At 41.1% G+C, this 20,269-nt stretch overlaps 1 protein-coding gene across 1 annotated transcript in view; it reads right to left on the minus strand.

Moving 5' to 3' along the window:
• LOC143323213 (neural-cadherin) overlaps window positions 1–20,269 on the minus strand; it is a 305,557-nt gene that overhangs the window by 12,337 nt on the left and 272,951 nt on the right. The window contains exons 33-35 of the mRNA XM_076734978.1: window positions 17,777–18,041; window positions 14,135–14,315; window positions 5,590–5,834 (exon numbers count right to left, since the gene is read on the minus strand). Coding sequence (XP_076591093.1) covers window positions 5,590–5,834; window positions 14,135–14,315; window positions 17,777–18,041 — 691 coding nt within the window. The remainder of the gene's footprint in view (window positions 1–5,589; window positions 5,835–14,134; window positions 14,316–17,776; window positions 18,042–20,269) is intronic.

Below are 20,269 nucleotides of genomic sequence, written 5' to 3' on the forward strand. Positions count from 1 at the left end.
TGGACAATGTCCCAACGTCTCGCCTTGTTCTTACTCCACCACCATCCTCTCCTCCTCTCCTCTTGTTGAGAATCTCAGCTCATATACATGTAGCAGTAATCTGAACTAGATCACTTTGATACCTGCAGTGTTGTAGAAACACTGATAATCATGGTTTGCAGAAATGTTCAATGCCAGCATTTTATTCTGGAGAAGGGCCTGAGCCACGATGGTTGACAATGCTTCAAATATGGATGTTATTTAATCCAGCATCTGACCAAATGTGATATGGTCACAGTCTCCTCTTCTGTTCCTGAATGTGGGCCAGTGTTCTGCTCATTACTGAAAAATAGTAATTAGTCACATTTAATCGTTACCCCCTTATAAAATAACTAAATTACTCACTGTGATAAGTAACTTTTTAATTACATGTGACCCTTCAAAATGATAATACTGTATGTGTTTTTGAAATGTTTGGTGAATAGTTTTTTTATTTTTAAAAGAATGAAAAAGGTGTTTGGGGAAGTGTCAGAAATCTCAGATGGCTTCTGCTGTCAAGTCAAAAATGATTAATTTGATAGGGTACACACACACACACACACACACACACACACACACAGGGGCAGGAACTCTGACATGTACCACCACACAGCTCAACACTGTTCCTTGAGGCTTGGTTACAACCTGTACACTCCAAACAGAGGGCTGACACACACACAAAGACAACCGTACAACAAGCATCTGACCTACATGACTGAGCAGGAGTTTTGACAGATGGTTATAAAATGACACATTTGAAAATTCAAATGTATTGTTATTGGCACTTAATACAATGCATTACCTATAATATACTGTGTGCTAAACAGTGAATTAAACAAATCACGGCTGAAGATTAATTTTTTTTACGAGTGAAATATTGCTGCAGTATTAAAGTAATTACATCCATGTCTGATGCTGAATCATTCAGAAAATCAGCATTAGTCTGATCTGTTTTTTCTTGTGTTTTTCTTTCCATGAACTTGGATGATGTTAGATGTGAGGAGGCCATCAGGCAAAGATTCAGAACATGCATCTTCCTTTATGCATTACTAACAGTAATCACTCTCAATGCATACATGAACTATGTCAGCTTCCTTCAGCAGAGAACACAGGTACCCTATCAAACTAATTATTTTTGACTTACATAACTTGAGTGGATCACAATGTTCTCACGTCTGCCTCCGCAGTACATCCAGCTCCACATGACTTAAGTAGGTACTAATGTACTTTCAGCTGGAGAGATTTGTGTTTTGCAGTATATGAAGACTTTGGTGGAAGACTCAATGTGGGGCTGTCTACCTACTCTTTTGCTTTTGGGCATTGTAAGCTGATTTTCTGAATTTTCTGCATGTTTGAAGATGTGACTTAAATAGTAAATATATAAAAATAATATAGTAAAACACCAACCATTCTTCACTGACTCTCCTATATAGGTCATTGATATTTAGAGCTATTATAGACCATTGGGGGCACTATGATTATTTTTTAATTCACTGGTTGCAAGATTAAGGCCTATTTTATGTAAATAAAAGCTTGAATCCCTCATGTGCTACACTAACTGCCATCCTGTTCGTTCAATCTTCCACCAAACTCTCAACAATTCACACAGATAACCTTGGAAATATCCTCACCTTGAAGGACTTTGGTGTGATAGAATCAAGACAGCAATCATTGAACTGACTGCTTAGCTCATTTTGGAGAAGAGATCGTATGGATAAATTCAGTATGTGACTCGCTGACCAACATCTGTGTCCTTCATCTGATATCCTTTTTTAATCTCAACACTTAAAACCTGTATGGCTTCTTACGGCCACACAGACCCAGTGAAGGCTGGCCAAAATGTCCTCGCTTTCCAAAAATGTCCTCACTCTGTTGGTTCGGAACTTACAAGTACAAATACAAGTACACAAACGTGCACGCACACACACACACACACACACACACACACACACACACACACACACACACACACACATTCCTTTGTCTCCCTCTTTACAGTTCCTTTACCTTATTTTTCATTTTGTCTGGTTTAAATTGGTGTGTTGCTGCTTTGATGTACATTTTTAATGTTTCAGATGAATTCATGAATTATTTTGTTAAGAAATATTTCAAGTAACACAGTTGTTTGTCAAACCTTTTTTCTATTACAGCCTGACAATAAAAAAGTGGTTGTATTAAAGAACAAATATATATCTTTCACTTGGCTAATTTTGGCTAAATTATCCTCACACATCGTTTCAAATACCAGTTCATCTCTCACTGAGTTGAACTTCCTCTTTCAAGTGAAAAGAATAAAACGAGTTCTATATGTTACTATTAAAAATGCATCAATTCAGTGTTGTGTATTCTGCAAAGGACAGAAACAGGAATGGAATAAGAATAATAATGAAACAATAATGGACAAACCATAACAAAGTGCATGCTCTGACAGTTCCATAAATAGGTGAGCATCAATAATCAATAAATGAGGATTAAGAATACAGTGAGAGAGCAATGGCAACAGAAAGACAAGATGAGGGTGAAAAGGTGTATGTGAAGAGAGTTCGATATTTACACACAGCTACAAATATGTAAGCAAACAGAGTAAATAAATTCCCATCGTTGAGTAACAAATCAATATTCAAGCTACATGATAAATTCAGAGGGCTGTTATTAATCATTAATAGCTGATTGGACTTTGACTTGGTGTGTAGCTGTGCTGACATTTCTCAACAAGAAACTTTGTTCTGAACTCACAGCCTCAGACAACCCTGGGGACTGTCACTGGGTCAGCCCTGCCAGTCTCCCACTCTCATCAATAGAAGAGTAACAGAGCAACTCCAAGCCTCCTCTTTGGATGAAACAGTTCAGACCAGGGCCATCAACTCGACTATGTAAGCAACTGTAACGTCACTTTGCTAAAGTTTCCCAATTAAGATGATAAAAAATGAGTGAAAAAGAAAAGTGATTACGTAAGTCGCATCAGTCCTGAATGTTCCCCCATTTTGATTTATTTTGGATGTTATTTCTAGATTTATATTGAACGATCTTATAAAATGATTGACATCCTCCTTAATTATTAATCAAGAAGTCAAACAGGCTACAGCCATCATTCTAGTGGCTTTGTGAGGCCAAATTATTGGACAAAACATTTGACCCGATTTGACCAAAAAGACGGTTCAGCTGATCATCACTGCCAACGCTGGAGCCACAGCATCAGTGGGGCTGTAAAAAACCCTATCAGTCTTCAGTCACATGGCTACGATGCGGTCATTGCCAGATTTTGCTGTATGAAACCCTGCTGTGTACCCACACATTTCAAAGTTGACCATATGAGACTGGACAATGAGATGAAAGAGATGACTTCATAGAAATTCTGTTTCAGAGTGGACTTGTTCTAATCCTCACTGATCATAAAGTTGTAACATTCTCAAAAGAACAGCTCGTTTTTCTTCAGGAACGCGTCGGGAGAGTTGCTGCCCTCCTTTTGCTCTTGCTATTCAAACATTTGGAGATTGTACAACCAATATTGGATGAAGGCATTAAAAAAAGTCTCTCTTGCTGCTACTTAAATTTCAGAGTGAGGAACGCTTGACTGATGAAGCAGGGAATGCTCTACCGATTGAAATTACTACCAAAGGCCCCGGAGCATTGATCTCAATTTCTGCAGGTTTGGGTAAACAGCACCTTATATGCCTACAAATCAAGTAATTAACACTTAAAACAGAACTGAACCTCAGCAGGATCAAGGTTGGATGTCGCATTTAATAAGAGCCCAAAGCCAAGTTTGAAGGGAGATATTGTGGAATGGAGGTGAGAAGAAGAGGAGAAATGATAATTTGAGCTGTGTCTGTCTGGTCTCAGGGTGGGATGGAGATGCCCTCGGAATTGCCAATGAGTCAAGCAGCCATGGCCATCAGCAATGTGACATTGACACCTTCCTTCTCAGCACTACATATCTCCTGCTTTCTCCTCTCTTGCTGTGTTGTGCGCTTCCTCAGCTTTGTAATCTTTTCAGCTCCCTCTTGTTTTTCTTCTGGTATTGTGCTGTGTCCCGTTTATTCTGTACTTCTCTGATCTTTTTGTTTTTTTTCCCCTCTTGTTCTGTACTCTTTCTCATACTGCTCTTTACTGTCCTGCTGTATTGTCCTCAATTAAACAAGGGGAACATGTCATTGTACTGACAACCCATCCTCTATGTACGACTGCGCCTGAGGCACTTTCTCAGTAGAAGATCCTTTAGGACTAGGAACACAGAGCTAAAGGTACAGGTGGATGAATATTCATCAAGCAAAAGCAGACAGTCAGGCCAACAGGAATATGTGGATTTTAACAAAAGACAATCAGACACCAGTGTGTTGCAGTCCATCTACCCAGAGGCCAGAAGAAGTGCATGTACAGTACAGTACAGAAGTTTAGTAGCTGTAGTTGTAACCTCTGAATCCTCCACAGACCTTCTGTTCATTACTGTCATGAAGCTTTATAACGTTACACACAGCTCACAGTGAAACTCCATAAGTTGTTGTTATACCATGTACTCAGTATATATGTTTATATTTAATATTTAATTGCATTCAAAAGTGGCTTCCTAAACCCTAAGTCAGGGCTTTTCAAAGTCTGACACTGTGGGCGTCCCCTCAGACAAAACTGTGGCCTGTCCCAAAATTTAAAAAAGGTAATATTAATGGATTCAGTAATTTTATCTGTGGGCTCCTTTTTTTAAGCCATATTTTTTTGCATTTTAGTGAACTGGCACAAACTGGTCTGTTTGCAGTGTATCCATGGATGTACTGACATCCATCACTGCATTACTTTGATACTGAGGAAGCACATTTCCTGAGTTCTAAGGAGAGCATTTTTTCTCCAATTTTTAAGATAATTTGTGGATGCTTTTTTATGACGGACATCAGTGGCAATGAGCCAAGATAGTGTTCATTTGCTGAGTTACGACTACGAGAAGTCGTACAATTTTGACGAGTGAGATAATTAGTGAGATAATGCTTAACGGCTGGACTGTGGGACCGAATGACTGCTTCTGACATTTAAAATATATTCCCCAAACACATTACACTGTGTTTCATCTTAGCTAACTACTTAGATTCAACAATTTGTTCAAACATTCTTCTTCTTATCATTATTTGTGAGACATGGCGATAAAGATGAGGAGCCTAAGCCAAAAGGAGCCCTGTACAGTAATTATTACATCTAATTCAAAGTGGTGTATGTTGTCAGGTCCTAGCCTTGCCATATCCACACCCCTGTAGAACAAGCCTCTGACGGTAAAGTAAGATAATGATAGTGTTATTAGTGATATTATGAAAACTGTCATACTGAACAAAATAATGAGAATAGACCCCAAGCTGACAAATACCGCATTTTTCCTTTGTTATAATCCTGTGATGGGGTAATTTCTGATCCTGGTTGGGTTCCTTTTTCACACTGTGATTGTTTAACATCTATGTTTAATAGGGAAAGGCAAGATGCCATCACAAATTCAAAACACACACTATAAAGAGCCGTCCTGCTGTGTTGCCCTTTTTCAATTATCTCATCTTTATTGTATGTGTGACATGCAGTGGATGCAATAGCTACCTAGTAAAGCCATGAAGCAGATACAGATGGCAAAGAGGGAGCTGAAGCTCAGGCCCACGTCCTCCCGGTAGATGGCCAGTGTCGTCTCACAGTGACGTCCTCTGTAACCCTCTGGGCAGTGGCAGGTGAATTTGGACGGTGACTGGGCCACGCAGGTCCCCCGGTGACAAGGACGTGTAGCACAGAGGGTGTAGACACAAGACTTTCTGGTCCCGTTCACACGGATCATGTGGCCAGGGGGACATCTGCAAGGAAGGGACGGACGGGGACAATACAGGGAGGGGAAGGAAAGAAGAAGAGTTAAAGGAAAACAAAAGAAGTGCAGATTGCATGTAGTGTATATCACTTGGATGAGCGTGAGTTCTAATAATAATAATTCCTCTGAGGGAACATGTCCTTACAGAGACAGTAACAGATGTGTCAAAGAAAAAAAACAACATGTAAATTAATACAGAGGAACAATGGTAATACAACAAATCCAGTTACAGAATGAGAGGATATAATGAACATGAATGCAAATACACAGGATAAAATGAAGTCTTATTGGATGTTTATTACCTTTTCCCACAGCGAAAGAAGCTAATTACTGTCCTTTGATCTGTGCTCTTACACAAGCGTATACCTCGACAGAGAATGAACTGGAGGAGATGAAAATGCTGACTGCAGCATGGGCAATAACTACAATGATTTTATGCAGACAGGGGCACATTTTCTGCCTCACTTCAGAGAGCACCACTATAATTAAAAGCTCATTTGGGTGTAACAGCTCAAACAAACATTTTATGAGCCCATTAATTCAGCATCCCATTCAGTGTCTATGGAGCGGCTCTAGGCTGTACAATTTGATGACATCAGAGATGAGTCTCGCCTCTGGTCCCTGAGGATTTCTTCATGCTTATAAATATTGACTCAAATTTACTATGAAACAGCAACATTCAATTCAAAATGGTGCTCTCAAAAATTTGCCTCCTCCACCTGAAAACGGATCCAGACAAAACACTGAAGGGTTAATTGTATCTTCTGCCAAACTCTGTCTCTTGTGAATAATGTTCACATGCAACTAATCTGCTCGAGCCATTTATGTTCACTGGCAGCATTTCAGAGGTTTGGTGTGTTGGATGAGGGTGTACGTGTCTAGTGTGCCGTCTCCATGCAAAGTGTCATGGAGTGATGTTACATAAGTGAGCCACTGTACTACATGTTGTTACCTAACAGCATGTGCCATGCATACACCGGACAGCAGAGGGGAGTTTGCCAGTGGCAATAGTGTGTCATCCAAACACTCGAATAAGAGGACCCTAAAGGTGGACTTAGGGCGTATTCAGACCGGGAAAGTCCTTTGGTCCACTGTCTTTGGTTTGGATCGAAATGCAATGTTTCTTTTTTGGTGCAGTTCCTTTTCACATTGCAATTTTCGCAAGAGCCCCAGAATTTGACAACAAACCCACATGTGTTCAAAGATTGTTCAATCATTGGACAAAATGGTCGGGGGCGGGGTAACGCGGGGTAACGCGGGGTAACGCGGTTAAAAAAAAGGGGGAGGAAAGCACCGGTGAAAACAAAGAAGAGATTATGGAGATTCAGCGTGTTGCATTCGTGCTTATATTGATTTGTTTCATACAGTTACAAACGTTTGCAGAACTTTTGGAGCATCACAGGTGTTTGGCACAACCGCGCTAATCAAAACAATATTTCCCATAATGTCTGCATAATGCCCGCAGCAGCGGGAGCCTGTTACATCCAAAAAGGCATATAATTTGTAGAACTGGGTCGGACCGAGTGCAGTCGCTCTCACATATCAAATGAAACTCATCAGGGTTCGTTTGGAAGCGAACCGAGACCACCTCTCCGGCTGGGTCTCGGTCCGGCTGTTTGATCCGCAGAGTTCGATGGTTTGTTTTCACGCCAGCCCAAAAGGTCCACACCAGCGATTTTTTTGGTTTGGTTCGACCCAAACAAGGCTGGTGTGAACACGCCCTTAAAGTCAAAAGAAGGGGTTAACAGGAATTCCATTTTATAGTTGAGTGTCAGATTTCACCTTTTGATATCACCACTGCAAAGCTAGATGTGTAACAATGCACATGATCAGGCGGTATAGTGCTTTAGTTATATTTAATTTTTATTTTGTCTTTGTTTAACTTGCCTCATGCTGTGTTCTCCAATAGCAGCAAACACAAACATACGGCTGCTCATGCCGACCAATCGCATTTCTTGCAGCCCCCTCGTGATATCTCAGTTGCCACCGTACCTCCAATGTGTAGGTCCATTTATTGAGACCCACACATCAGCTATGGGAAGGCTCACAGCGTAACCTCAGAGCCTGAAATAGCCGCCGTAGGTGCGATGTAACCCCTTAATGTAGAAGTTTAATGCACCTGACATAAACAATGCAGCTTTCAAAAAAATAAACAAAACAGCTTTCTGGGAATTTTGACTCCACCAACTCCTGAGAAAAATATATCTGGCTCATTAGCTGCTAAATACACCACGCTGTTCACTGGATGCTAACATTGTCTCTCTACTGATATGTGCTGGGCAGGCAATGTACAATGGGTTTATCTAAGTTAACTAAGCTGCCTGTGGCTGCTGGAAACAGTAAACGCTGTAAAACCAAACAACCAGCTGAAAGACACTAAAACTCTCCATAGAGCTAACTAAGTGTGTTAGTTGGCTAACCAAGAGTTTTAGTCACACATGGATTTAAATGTTTAAATGTTTTATCTTGAAGAATGACAGAAAAAACATTTTTTCCACTTGAACATGTTTTTGGTATTCATAGTATCATACCATAAATATATGTTATAATATTGGGGATGGAAGTAGCTCTTGTCTGTAGGGACTTTGCTTGGGAACCAAAGGCCCTGCTCAGACCATGTGGAATGTGGACTGGTGGCTGGAGAGTGACCAGGCACAAAACCCCTAAATGCTTAGAACGCCAACTATGTGGCAGCCAGTGTTGGGCAAGCCACTCGGAAAGTGTCGTGAGACAAGCTGCCAGTTACTCCACATTAATGAAGCTTCACTACACTGAAGCTATGCAGAGAAATGTAACAAGCTAAGCTGCAGAACATGGAAGAAGTAGTTTAATACATCCAAGGTTTTTTTTTTATATTGACCCAAGTTCATTCAAGGTCACTGCTTTCTCAGTGATCAATAAAACTAACAAACAAACAAAAGAATGTGCTCCACATAATAACAAAAGGCAAGCGACGAGAGTGTGTGTATGCTCATCTATGTTCGTGTGTGTGCATGTGCACCTGTGCTTGCATGGGTATGCTCAATATAGAGTTGAGCACATTTGCAGGACAAACTATTCACTCAAAACTTAAGGATTCCACCCAAAAGAATAATAAGAATAAGAATAAATCAATTCCTGTCCATCCACAACCTGCCATATTTCCATCAAGTAAACTTGTCTCGTGGGTCTGTATTCCTCTGCAGAAGAGACGTTTTAGGCATCAGCCCCCAAGTGCAAATGGGAGAACATCAGAGCGAAGATCCTGTGGGGCTTCAAGCTGCAGACTAACAGGCAGCTGGTGGGTAACCAACCAGACTTAGTGGTGGTTGAGAGGGAGCAGAAGAGAGCAGTTGTGATAGATGTGGCAGCTGACAGTAACAACAGAAAGAAGGAGCATTAGAAGATCGAGAAGCACCAGGGGCCGAAGGAAGCTGGAACAGATGTGGAAAGTGAAGTCCAAAGTGGTCCCAGTGGAAACAGAGCATTAGGGGCTGTGGCCACCAGACTGGGATGCAGGTGTTCGGCAATTTAAACTGGTGTCAAAAGAAGGGAGCACTATCAAATTGTTTGCTCCTCTAACTATGAGCTGCAGAACTGATTTCCAGCATTTCAACATGAGCTACAATATATTTACGTCCACGAAAATCTGGCCATTTCAGTCTCAAACTGAAACTAAATATGATTTTATTTTTGCTATAAGGGCCAATACAAGTGGAATGACTTGTCCAAGACAAGTCAAGTCATTTAAAATCCCTTGTCATAGTGTCATGCTTTTCTTTTATTGTAGTTTTAAATGTCAGCTATCTTGATAACGAGAGGAAAAACACAGACCTAGCTGTTTGAGACACAACATTTTCAAAGGTAATTAACCGTGGATGGGATTATAATGCCAAAACAAAAGCTCAGCAGTCAGTAGACCTATTCATTATGCCTGCTTGCTCTGTGTAGGTGTTGAAAACAGGATGCCTGTCAGTCAACTGCATAACAGTGCTCCTCTTTTCTTTGCTCTTATCATTGCCTGTCACTCCTTGACTGGAATCAGTGCTGTGACAAATGGCTTATCATAACATAGATGCTCACGCACACTAACTCACAGTAATTAGTGTCAGGTGTGGTGTGGAATTTCTGAAGGCTGATTGCTTTTGGTTTTGACCAATTTCTGAAGAGATCAGACTAGTTTTAAGAGATTTTCATCTCACTTTTATACAACTTATGCTTTCTGCTGCACAAGAGAATATGCTTTCTTTAATGGGCAGTGAAGGGAAAAACTGCAAGAAAATCCAAAAGAGCTGCTGATTATGCTGCAGATCAGCCAGGGTCCCTCCAAATAACAATAAAAATAATAATGATAACAAGAAAGTTTTGCACTGTAAATGGTGCTGCAGTAAACTAATATTCAGCATTAGTTTTTGCCTTCTTATTTTTTCATCCTATTACTTTTATAACCTAAATGCACCCAACACGAAGCCCTTCCCCCTTTGTTTCTTTTGCTCTGCATGTCTTGTATTTCACACAGAATTCTCATGATTCTGTCAGCTTAAAATGACAGCTCATACTGCTAGATTTTATCAGCTAAATTTTAACCTTTGTAGCTATAATTAGCTGGGTTTACTTAATTAGCTAACCCTATCTTAGTTGGTTGGCTTGGTTGGATGTGCCAAACCTGAATAAAGATTTTTCACTTATAACCTGTGATGCTGTGGAATAGTGTAGTTAGCTAACGACATGCTCCTTAGCTCAGTGTTGGTCCAAGTGTTTATTTGAGTCCACACTATAGTATGGCTGTGGCCACAGAGTACTAGGTTTCACACACTTGCGCTTGGAGGACTTGCGGCAAACACTTACTGCTCCAATCAAATCGTCCAAAGTTCAGGTCAAGTGGTGAAAAGAGAACAAGATGAACAAGCAAGTAGCATGGGGATGGAGGAGGAGACTGTGAGTGCATATGTGTGTCTGGGTATGTGTGTGCGTGGTAGGTGAGTGGCGATCGTATGGGTGTTGAAAAACTCAGCAAGAGTGAGCAAGATGAGAGCTGTGCAAAGCAAGAAATGGAGGGGCAGACAGAGCGTGAGAATGACAGCCATTGTAAAGAAAAAAAAAATAGGTTGATGATGTGGGTGAGTGGATCAGAAGAGTGGAAGAAAAGGAAAGGCAAGATTAAAAGCTATGAGGCTACAGAGACTGAATGAAGGCCGATTCCAAAGGCAGAAAAAATTGCTGAGATTAGTACATGTGGCTGAGAGCACTCTGATTGCCACAGGAGAGGGCGGTGCGTTTGCTGTGGCTTTGCACTGCACGACATTTCCCATTGCCCGCTGACAAACAAACTAACCCTCATCCAGAATGTCATACAGTAGCGCATGCAAAATGTTGATGAAGCAAAAGTGTGAATCCCATCAGGGTCAAAGGGGCTGGGAAAATAATGAGCTCAAACATTTGCAGCATTTAGCTTAGTGACTGAGCAGATGGGGTTCACTGTCTTGTTCATTACCTTTTAACGGCAGACATGGCTGTTGCTGAGCACACTGGCTCTTGTGGGGTTTTAACTTTCAGAAGTCTCTCTGAGGCTGTTTGGACTGACAATAACACTGCCTCTAAAACACAGCCTCCTCATTCATTTTGAATGAGACCACGGTCAGAGCCTAATGGGCGTGTCGTGGCAGAGCACTCCAACAAGCGGAAAAAACTAACAAACAAACAAAAAAAAACATTGTTTGGCAAAAAATTGATCCTGGCTCAACTTTTGCTGCAGTGTAGTCTTGTGTCAACTGGAAAGCTCCTCTGTGTGGCCAATCACATTTACCTCGCCAGCACCAAGACGATTTGCCAGCATTGTACAATCCTACAATCCTAGAAAATGCTCCCACTGTGTCCTTTTGTTTGACTTAAGGAGACTTAAAACTGGACTTCCTGATCTGTATTTCACTAATTACCTGTAGCAACATGCACACCAGCACAGCCTGCAACAACTAAGCCCCCCTGGCATATATCCATGTTTAGAATTCCTGCTTTATTTGCTAAGCGGTGCAAACAAATTATTTGGTGCTTTTGGGTGTATTTGGACTATTCTGCCAAAATCTACTGGACTGTTTTACCCACAGGTGTGTGCAGTAGCTAGTTTAAAATAATGTGCGATTTCATATGAAGCACTGGAGGACTGAATTTGAAGCTGCACCACAGCAGTTCTCCTCTGTCATGCAGGCTGAGGGGGTGCAGCAGCACAGCTCTGATCTGAGTCCTCATGACAGAGTTCACGTGACACCCCTGCCCATAACCAAGAGGCCAAATGAGTTTCCTTGCTCATTTGTTTTTCAAAGAGCAGATATCAATTTCACAAGAAAACAAATTGAACACATAATTCATGATGACCTTCAACCAGTTTGGCACTTGGAGATTGTCTGGCAGTCACCTCACATTTTTGTCATTTCAGCCTTTGGTTTTTAATCAAGAAACTGAGCAGCCAGGCACAGTGAAATCACGTTAATTTAGGCTGTGTATGTACACTATCACCCACAACCCTGAAAAGACTGTTGACCATACAATCAAGGCTGTAGAAAAAGGGGAGGCCAAGGTCAGAATTAGCACCAGTCAATTTGTGATCTCTACCTATCTTTTATCCAGAGCAATTATCTTAACACTTTGGGAAGGGGATCCACCCGAGAGAGCTTCCTCAGAGCCACTGACACAATCAGTAATCACCTGAAAAATGTCTAAAGGGGTACATTTATTATTTCAGTTCAAGCTGCGGAACTTGCAAAGTCAGACTAAAAAATAATGATGATGCAGTGGAGGGTGAGATACTCTCAACACTGGGCTCCAAAACAGTTGGGCCCTTCTCATAGTGCAATCCCATAGCATCATTTTTTATACTTTTGTGGTTTGCAGAGTGCTCCCACCTGAGCTAAAGAAGATGTTACGCAACTGTGTTCAGAGGCCGAGTGGCACTCCTCATGACAAGGAAACTGATCCTTGTGTAAAACCTGTGCATTATTTTTGGAAGCACTTTTCAGACATGGAAAACACACCACCGCTGGTGTCATCTATCTGTTAAAGTGATAGCTTTCTGTTACTCAGTCTTAACATTAACCTCCTAGGACCTGGCGTCCACATATGTGGACATCACATTTTGGGTTGTCTAGTCCACAATACAAAATTTTGCTCTACAAGGGCCCAATGTCCACATATGAGGACATTATACTGCTAATAATGATAAATATATATGAAATGCTAATATCTAAAAATAATAGCAATAATAAACTGATAATACTTTGTTTTTATTCTTAGGAGGGGGTCTTTGGAGGTTAACGTCCCTTATGGTTTCATTCTGACGTGACAGGAAAGAGCTGAGTGCTTTCATCCTATTTGGATCCTGATGTGTGAGGCAGCTGACAGCGAGAGAGACAGCGAGACGCTGAATCCTCTGTTACATTTGATTGTTCAACATCATTAGAGTGAATTCTGCTGTCCGTTTTATGCTACCTGACCGTGCAAAAGCCTTGAATGGAAAGCACTTGGTTGGGATTCAGTTTGGTCAGTATTAGGTAAAACATTTCACGGTAAATTAATTCATTCATACGTACTGTAATAGTGTTGGTCAGATTATCATTCTGGTTGTACAAATTTGTTTTCCTTTCTTTTTTTTTCTTATCTTGTCTGTTCCAATTGCACTCCATTCAGATGTGTTCTGTGCTGCGGAAATGTTACCACATAGCTTGGAAAATTGCTGTTGTAATGTTTATGTAAATTGCCATCACATTTACATAGAAAGGTGAATGTCTGCAAGGGTTTCAAGGCTCATGGACAGGTTGTACGATGTCTGTGTTGTTTTAAATAAGTCCGTTGTGTCATTCTTGCTTCAGTTGCTGCTTGGTGATTGCTTTCTATCATGCCAGCCTGGACTTTTTTCTGGGTGTCTTCGACGTCAAGCAGATGGTTATTGGCTGCCACGTTTTCTTGCTGACAGCTCATCTTCCTTATGCATGCGTGAGAAAATGCTTCTTGTGCCATTAAATGGTTGCCATGGCATTTCTATTTCACCAGCTTTAGAACAAACAGAGGCTCAGGAATGTTTCCCCGTGCTCTCAAGTAGGTGAGGGCCAGATTACTTCAAAGCACCTTTATGTAGCTATGGACAAAAATAATACCAAGGTCAAAAGCTGAAAAATGGCTTTGGAGGTTGAGTGAGCTGATTCAAATGCATATGTCCGTGCCTTTGTGTCGAAATGATGAGTGTGTATGTGAGACAACCAAGTGTGAATGTGCTCGACTGCGCAGTTAAATTTGGTGTATATGGGCTTACGTACGTACCTGCATTCGTGCACTCTCCACAAGTCAACACAGGTGAAGGGGGGGCTACACTGGTTCCTTTTGCACGAGTCAGACGAGCACCCAAGGGAGAGGCCTTGTATGCTGACCTGGGAAACCCCATCTCGTGGCTGGCTGTCCAATGGCATGTAGCGACCATTGAGGCGTATGTCTCTCATGCAGCCTACAGGTAGAAAAATCAAAAATAACTCAGTGAAACAAGAAAAAACACTGTTAAGCACATTCATCTACACAGATGCAAGATTAAATTAGAGTTTTACACCTCATGTACACAGTGCGAAAATCAATCATGTGTCTTTGCCGATAAATTGTTCCAGTCTGTTCCATCATAAATCCACCTGTGACAACACTGAAGGCAAAGATTTGCATACATGTTGGATACTGCATAATGTGCTCCACGATGCACTGATAGCTGTGCTGTTTATCACATGTCACTGCTTCACAAGCCTGAGACACTTACCAAAGGGGGGTTAACATATCTGAAAGACTCTGCAAAATGTTGCACATGGTAGTAGAAAACACTGCAAAGGGAGAAATGCTTTTGTGTGGAGCAAACCCTGATAAGTAGATCATACTCGTGGTTAAAAGACACTTACAATTACAGTTAGTCATTTGGCAGACCCTTTTATCCAAAGTGATGTACATCACTCATCAATGGCACAGCATTGGGGGCAGGTTTGGGGTTCGGTATCTTGCCCAAGGGGTACTTCGGCATGTGGACTGCCGAGGCCAGGGATCGAACCACCAACCTCCTGATCGGTGGATGAACCGCTCTACCTCCTGAGTCCACAGCCAGATACTTCCATTTGCTTACAATTACAATGGATCCTATTTTCATAGGTTTGGCCATAGTTTCTAGCCTTGCAATCAATATGTAGATATTCATCTTTAAACTACTGGACTAGACATAGTTCAGTCAGTGGATTATGTGAATGAAGCCCCAAGCTCAGCACAGCAGACAGAGGGGGCGATAACACCAGTTGAATGTGAACGTTTCAACTGATACTTTTGTCATGCAAGTCAAATGATTTGTCTCTTTAAGCTTTGAGTTTTTGTTAAATTTTCCACTCTTTGTGGTAATGTTGTTTCTTATCATATAACTGTTACTTAAAACAAAGGTTTCAATCAATTGATCAACTGACAACTTGCCCCTAAGGGGATGTAAACCCAGAGCCTACAGGCAGATGCCGGGGCTTGCTAAGTTCTGTAAGCACAGAGGCAGCAACAGCAGCAGTAGCAGCAGCACACAGATGGCTTATATACACCAGCAATTAGGATGTGTTGGACATACATCGCAGTGAGAAGAGTATGCCATGTGAGCGTTGAGATAGGCTTGTGTTGACTGCCTGAACAACCTCAAAGGCTTTGTTTCATTTGTGCATGCAAAGTTTTCCTGTGCAATGACTAATTAATGCCCACATGGGCATGCTCACTCTTGGTTCTAAATAAATAATATGGTAAAATAGTTAGGCCTTTTTACATTCTATTTGATCTTCCAAAAAATTCCAGCTCCTTAGCCTGTCCCACCTCATTTAACGATGTTACTGTATTGTCATATTGTAAACAGAACTATCCTTTAATTGCAATAAATGGTACTGATACTGGATCAACTAAAAGCAACTCCAAAATAAATTTTAGTCATGCTAAATGATATCTGGGTAATTAGCAGAGCTGCACTACACTGAATTAATGATAAGTCATATGTATACATTAATCTAAAATCCAACTCAAAATATCAACGTGCTTTTCATACTAACAGATCAGTCTTGTTACTACAGAGTTCCCGGGTTTGTTTACCTGCTGGTGAGGCAATGCTTAAAGGTCCACAATAAGTCATTACGTCTAACTCAATGTAGTGAGTGCCGCTCAGGTGTGACCATGGAGCAACAGAGCCAATACACTCAGGAGGACATTTCTGGGGTTTATCTTCTCGCCGCTTAATTGCTAACTTGAATTCAGTTAACATCTCATTCCCCCTCTGTCACTGCTCGAAAAGAAACGTTCACAAAGGTAAAGGCACACACGCAGACACGTGTGCGTGCACACACACACTCTTTCACTGCCACCATCTATCACATCTGCCTCTTTTGAAGGGAAATGCTTTTAAAGTCCATTTAATAAACACATGCATAGTCTTTTACTGCCTGAGGCACATCTGTCTACACCTCTCACTGTCTAACTCCAGGGAGCTCTCTCTCTTTATGTCAGCATCTCTGCATAGTTCTGACCTCTTCTTCTCTCTATTATCATGCATTATCCAGGCTTTTCGTTGTTTCCGTGTATTCCCACTAGAACTCTTTTTCTGTCGGAATCTATTGACTGTATCTGCCAACATTTGGGTTATTATGTGCGTGCGTCAGTCTCTCTGTCTAAGGGTTGGGCAACAAACTGAAAATCTGTCAACTGTATATTATGACTCACTCCCTGACTTAAATTAAGCCAAGTCAGTATGTTTAGTAAATTTATTCAGACGAGGTGTCATCTGCAACTTGACCCACAGAACAAAATACCAGTGTTTGTGCACTTGTGCATTTTGTGCTGATTTATTCCTAAACTAGAAAGAAGAGTGGTGTTGCTCCAACTAGTAGTTTTAAAAAGTATTTCGACATTTTGGAAAATAGAATGAGAATAGATGAGGGGAAGATTGCTACTGCTCTCATATCAGTATGATAAATACAGAACCAGAACTAAGATGGTTATCTTAGCTTAGCTCAGTTTAGCATGAGCTAAAACTGGACCAAGACTGGAAAATAGCGAGTCTGACTGTACAAAAACTGAAGTGTACACCCAGCTGTGGGGACAGCCATCATCCCAGCTAACAATGAAGATGCCTGTGGGTGAATTAGCCATTGAGCTGTCATATCAATCATTAATCAAGACATTTAACATCAAAATTCTCCTTTGAAAAGCGTGTCTATGAATAGATAAAGATGACCTATTTCTGGTTGCAGTTTTCAGGAGGAATACGTGTTAAACTGTCTCACATGCCCTGAATGACACACCACCTTTTTCACTTTATCCTGTCACACATCAAACACTTTACACTCGCTCTTTCTCTCGCTCTCTCTCTCTCTCTCTCTCACACACACACACACACACACACACACACACACACACACACACACACACACGCTCACTTTGTTTTGTGATTGTATGATCTGTCAGTTCTCCACTGGAAGGGACATTCAGGCAGATTTATACTGTTGTTTGTCATAACCATTCTCCCATTCTCTGCAGAAAATGCTTAACTCTTAACAAGTCAGCCCAGCATCCATCTGCCTGAGATTTTAAAGTAAGAGACTCTTGAACATTGAGCAAAATGATGGCTGATTTTTGTCCTCCCTCTCGAAAAATATATCAAACAGTGCTGTTCTGTATAAAATCATAAAAATGGCTCTTGGCAGAAGCATCATGGTGACAAAAAAGAGGGTTATTGGGATGGTTTGCTTTGATGCACAGAGTAAAACTGACCACCAATGAAAATGCTTGCAAATCTTAAAATCTCTTCTAGTGTCTTCCCAGTTCTTGCCAAAAGTTAATTAACAGAAAATTCATTGGAAAGCCCTTAAACCTAACTCCGTTAGCCAATTGCAGATTTTGTATGAGCTTGTTATGATCACCTACCCTGGAAGCTTTTGTTGATTCCAGAGGGGAAGGTGTTTCCCAGCATCACCACAGTGGGATCAATGATTATTTCTCGGCTTCGGCCCCGCATTCCTGTGACCTCCCGCTGCCCTCCGCCACCGTCCAGTCGAAGCATCATTTCATTGTCATGCCGATCTAGGAAGACCTCGTGCCATTCGCCATTGTCGAGGCGATAGGTGGGCAAGGTTAGGTTGTAGTCCCCGTCACCGAGGTTGTAGAAAACACAGAGGAGGCCTTGGAAGATCTTCAATGGGAAAACAGAACATACTTTGTATGAGGTTTACAAGTTCAGCTACACTTTGACTTCAGATATTTGGTCTGGAGTTGAACTTTTTTTTAAAATCTCACTTTCAACTGCCACATATTGGGACATCATCGGTGAACTCAATGTGGAGAAGATCCTGCACATCTTGGACATTAAGTATTAATTGGTATATGTCTCAATTGATAGCAATCAAGTAAAACATAAATAAATCTTAATTCAGTATCCTGTACTGTCTGACTGACTAGTCTTGGTAGTTTTCCAAATGTAGTTCACAACTGAATCATTACTGAAGCAATCAGACATAACACCTGTCCCTAAGATTCTATTTGGGTGTGAAACGAGTATCCAGTCAAGTGGAGATTGGGTTCTTGGGGTGATTTGAGTAGGCTCATTAATAAGCTGCGGAACATTTAGACTGCTACGTGTATTTTTGTCTTTGTCAGATGGCTTATATAACTAGTTTTTTGTTTAAATCACCTCCTGTTTTGCCTCTGCAGGCAAAGAAGGTGGCCCATACATGTTAAATATGCTATGCAATACGCAGTACCTTTACAAAAACACACGCAAAATGTATCACTACCATGGGCATGATTAACTCTGATACAAGATCAGAGGAAACAGCCACAGCTCCACCCCTGGAGCACCTATCAGATCTGTATAGAACATAATTTGTGAGATTTCTTCTGTTATCTGAGATGCTAGTGTCGAGCCATGTCACTGATCAAACATAGGTTTGAAAGTAGGTGGATCCAAAAATGCAATACAGCGTTGTAAAGATTGCAAGACTCATTAGTTACAACCTCATTCTTCAAGTATGAGCCAGCAACTCCAGACACCATATCCCAGAACATTTCTGTGAATAAACTGAACTGCCTAGGCATTTATTAAAGTCAAGGCTCAATCTGCATTATTAAGAAAAAGAAGAAGAAAGCGACGCTCAAAAAAGAAAAGATTCTTCACAAGCAGCATTTAATGTTAACAGCTAGGCTCTAACGTGCCAAAGAGGAAGAAGATGAAGAAGTGACACAGTTTTGCGATGGCAGGATGTAAAACACAACTGAGAGATCAATACCTGTAGCATCCAATAACAACTAAAAGACGAGAAGAGTATCAAAAACACCTCAAGCATTAACAACACAGCAGTACAGTCACTGAGAGAGAAAAACCACACGCACGCACGCATGCACGCACACACACACGCACACACACACACACACATATACATAAAACCACCAAAAGAACGAGTTAGTTTGTTGAACTGTTGTGCTGAAGGCTAATGTTCTACAGTGAGCCACAGCCCGTCTTCAAAGGCCCAGCCACCTTTGCCTAAGCATGGCTACTGGCATTGTGCTGTACACTATGAGTGCACGGCATGGTGGGTCAGACAGCTGGACTAGTCCTGCTTGAACTAAACATGTGCATTGTCATAAATGTATTACAGGAGAAAGTCTGGGCACAGACTATGAATAATGAGCTGTTTTGCATAAATCTTTGCATAACATACAAAGCGAAAGCATCACTGATAATCTTCCATATTTTGCAAAATATAAAAACTGACTGCAGTAATCATAAAGTTAAACAACTAGAAATTGTTGCTACAGTGTTTCTTGTGAGTGTGGTGAGGCAAGTATCATGAATGCTCAAATACTGACCTCATTTACCTTAACAGAAGAAAGGGCCCGGGCCTTTGTTTGCCTGTTGTCTCTCAGCAGAATGGAGCAGAATAGTATTTGGGTTTTGGTGCCAAATGTATCAGAAATTACATTTTGAAACTGCAGAATCTCCTTACAGAAACCGGCTTGCTTGGAATTATCAACAAACCTCCCTGTGAACAGTGTCCATTGAGGACTATTTCTTCACAAACTCCAATCTGTCCATCTTTGAGCAGAAAAATGCACCCATGTGCCAAATGTATTTTTTCTTCATTTGAATGGCACTAACCAAATGATATTCAGCTTCTTTGTTTGGGACAATGGCGGAAGTCTCAGCAAATCAAATCAAAGCTATCGACATGGAAATATACCACTGAGTCCAAATGGGAAAATATGCTGAAGGGACCCGAGACCAAGTCTTTGGTTTTAAAGCTAATGGGGATCAGAAGAAAGAAAAGACCTTGCTCGGTTGGTAAAAGACTGGATCAATAGCCCAATTTGGCCAGTTGGCCAATAACCCAGATCAGCTCCCTGGAGGTTAGCAAACACAGGGAA

This window comes from Chaetodon auriga, chromosome 1, assembly GCF_051107435.1.
Source record: "Chaetodon auriga isolate fChaAug3 chromosome 1, fChaAug3.hap1, whole genome shotgun sequence".
NCBI classification, from domain to species: domain Eukaryota; kingdom Metazoa; phylum Chordata; class Actinopteri; order Chaetodontiformes; family Chaetodontidae; genus Chaetodon; species Chaetodon auriga.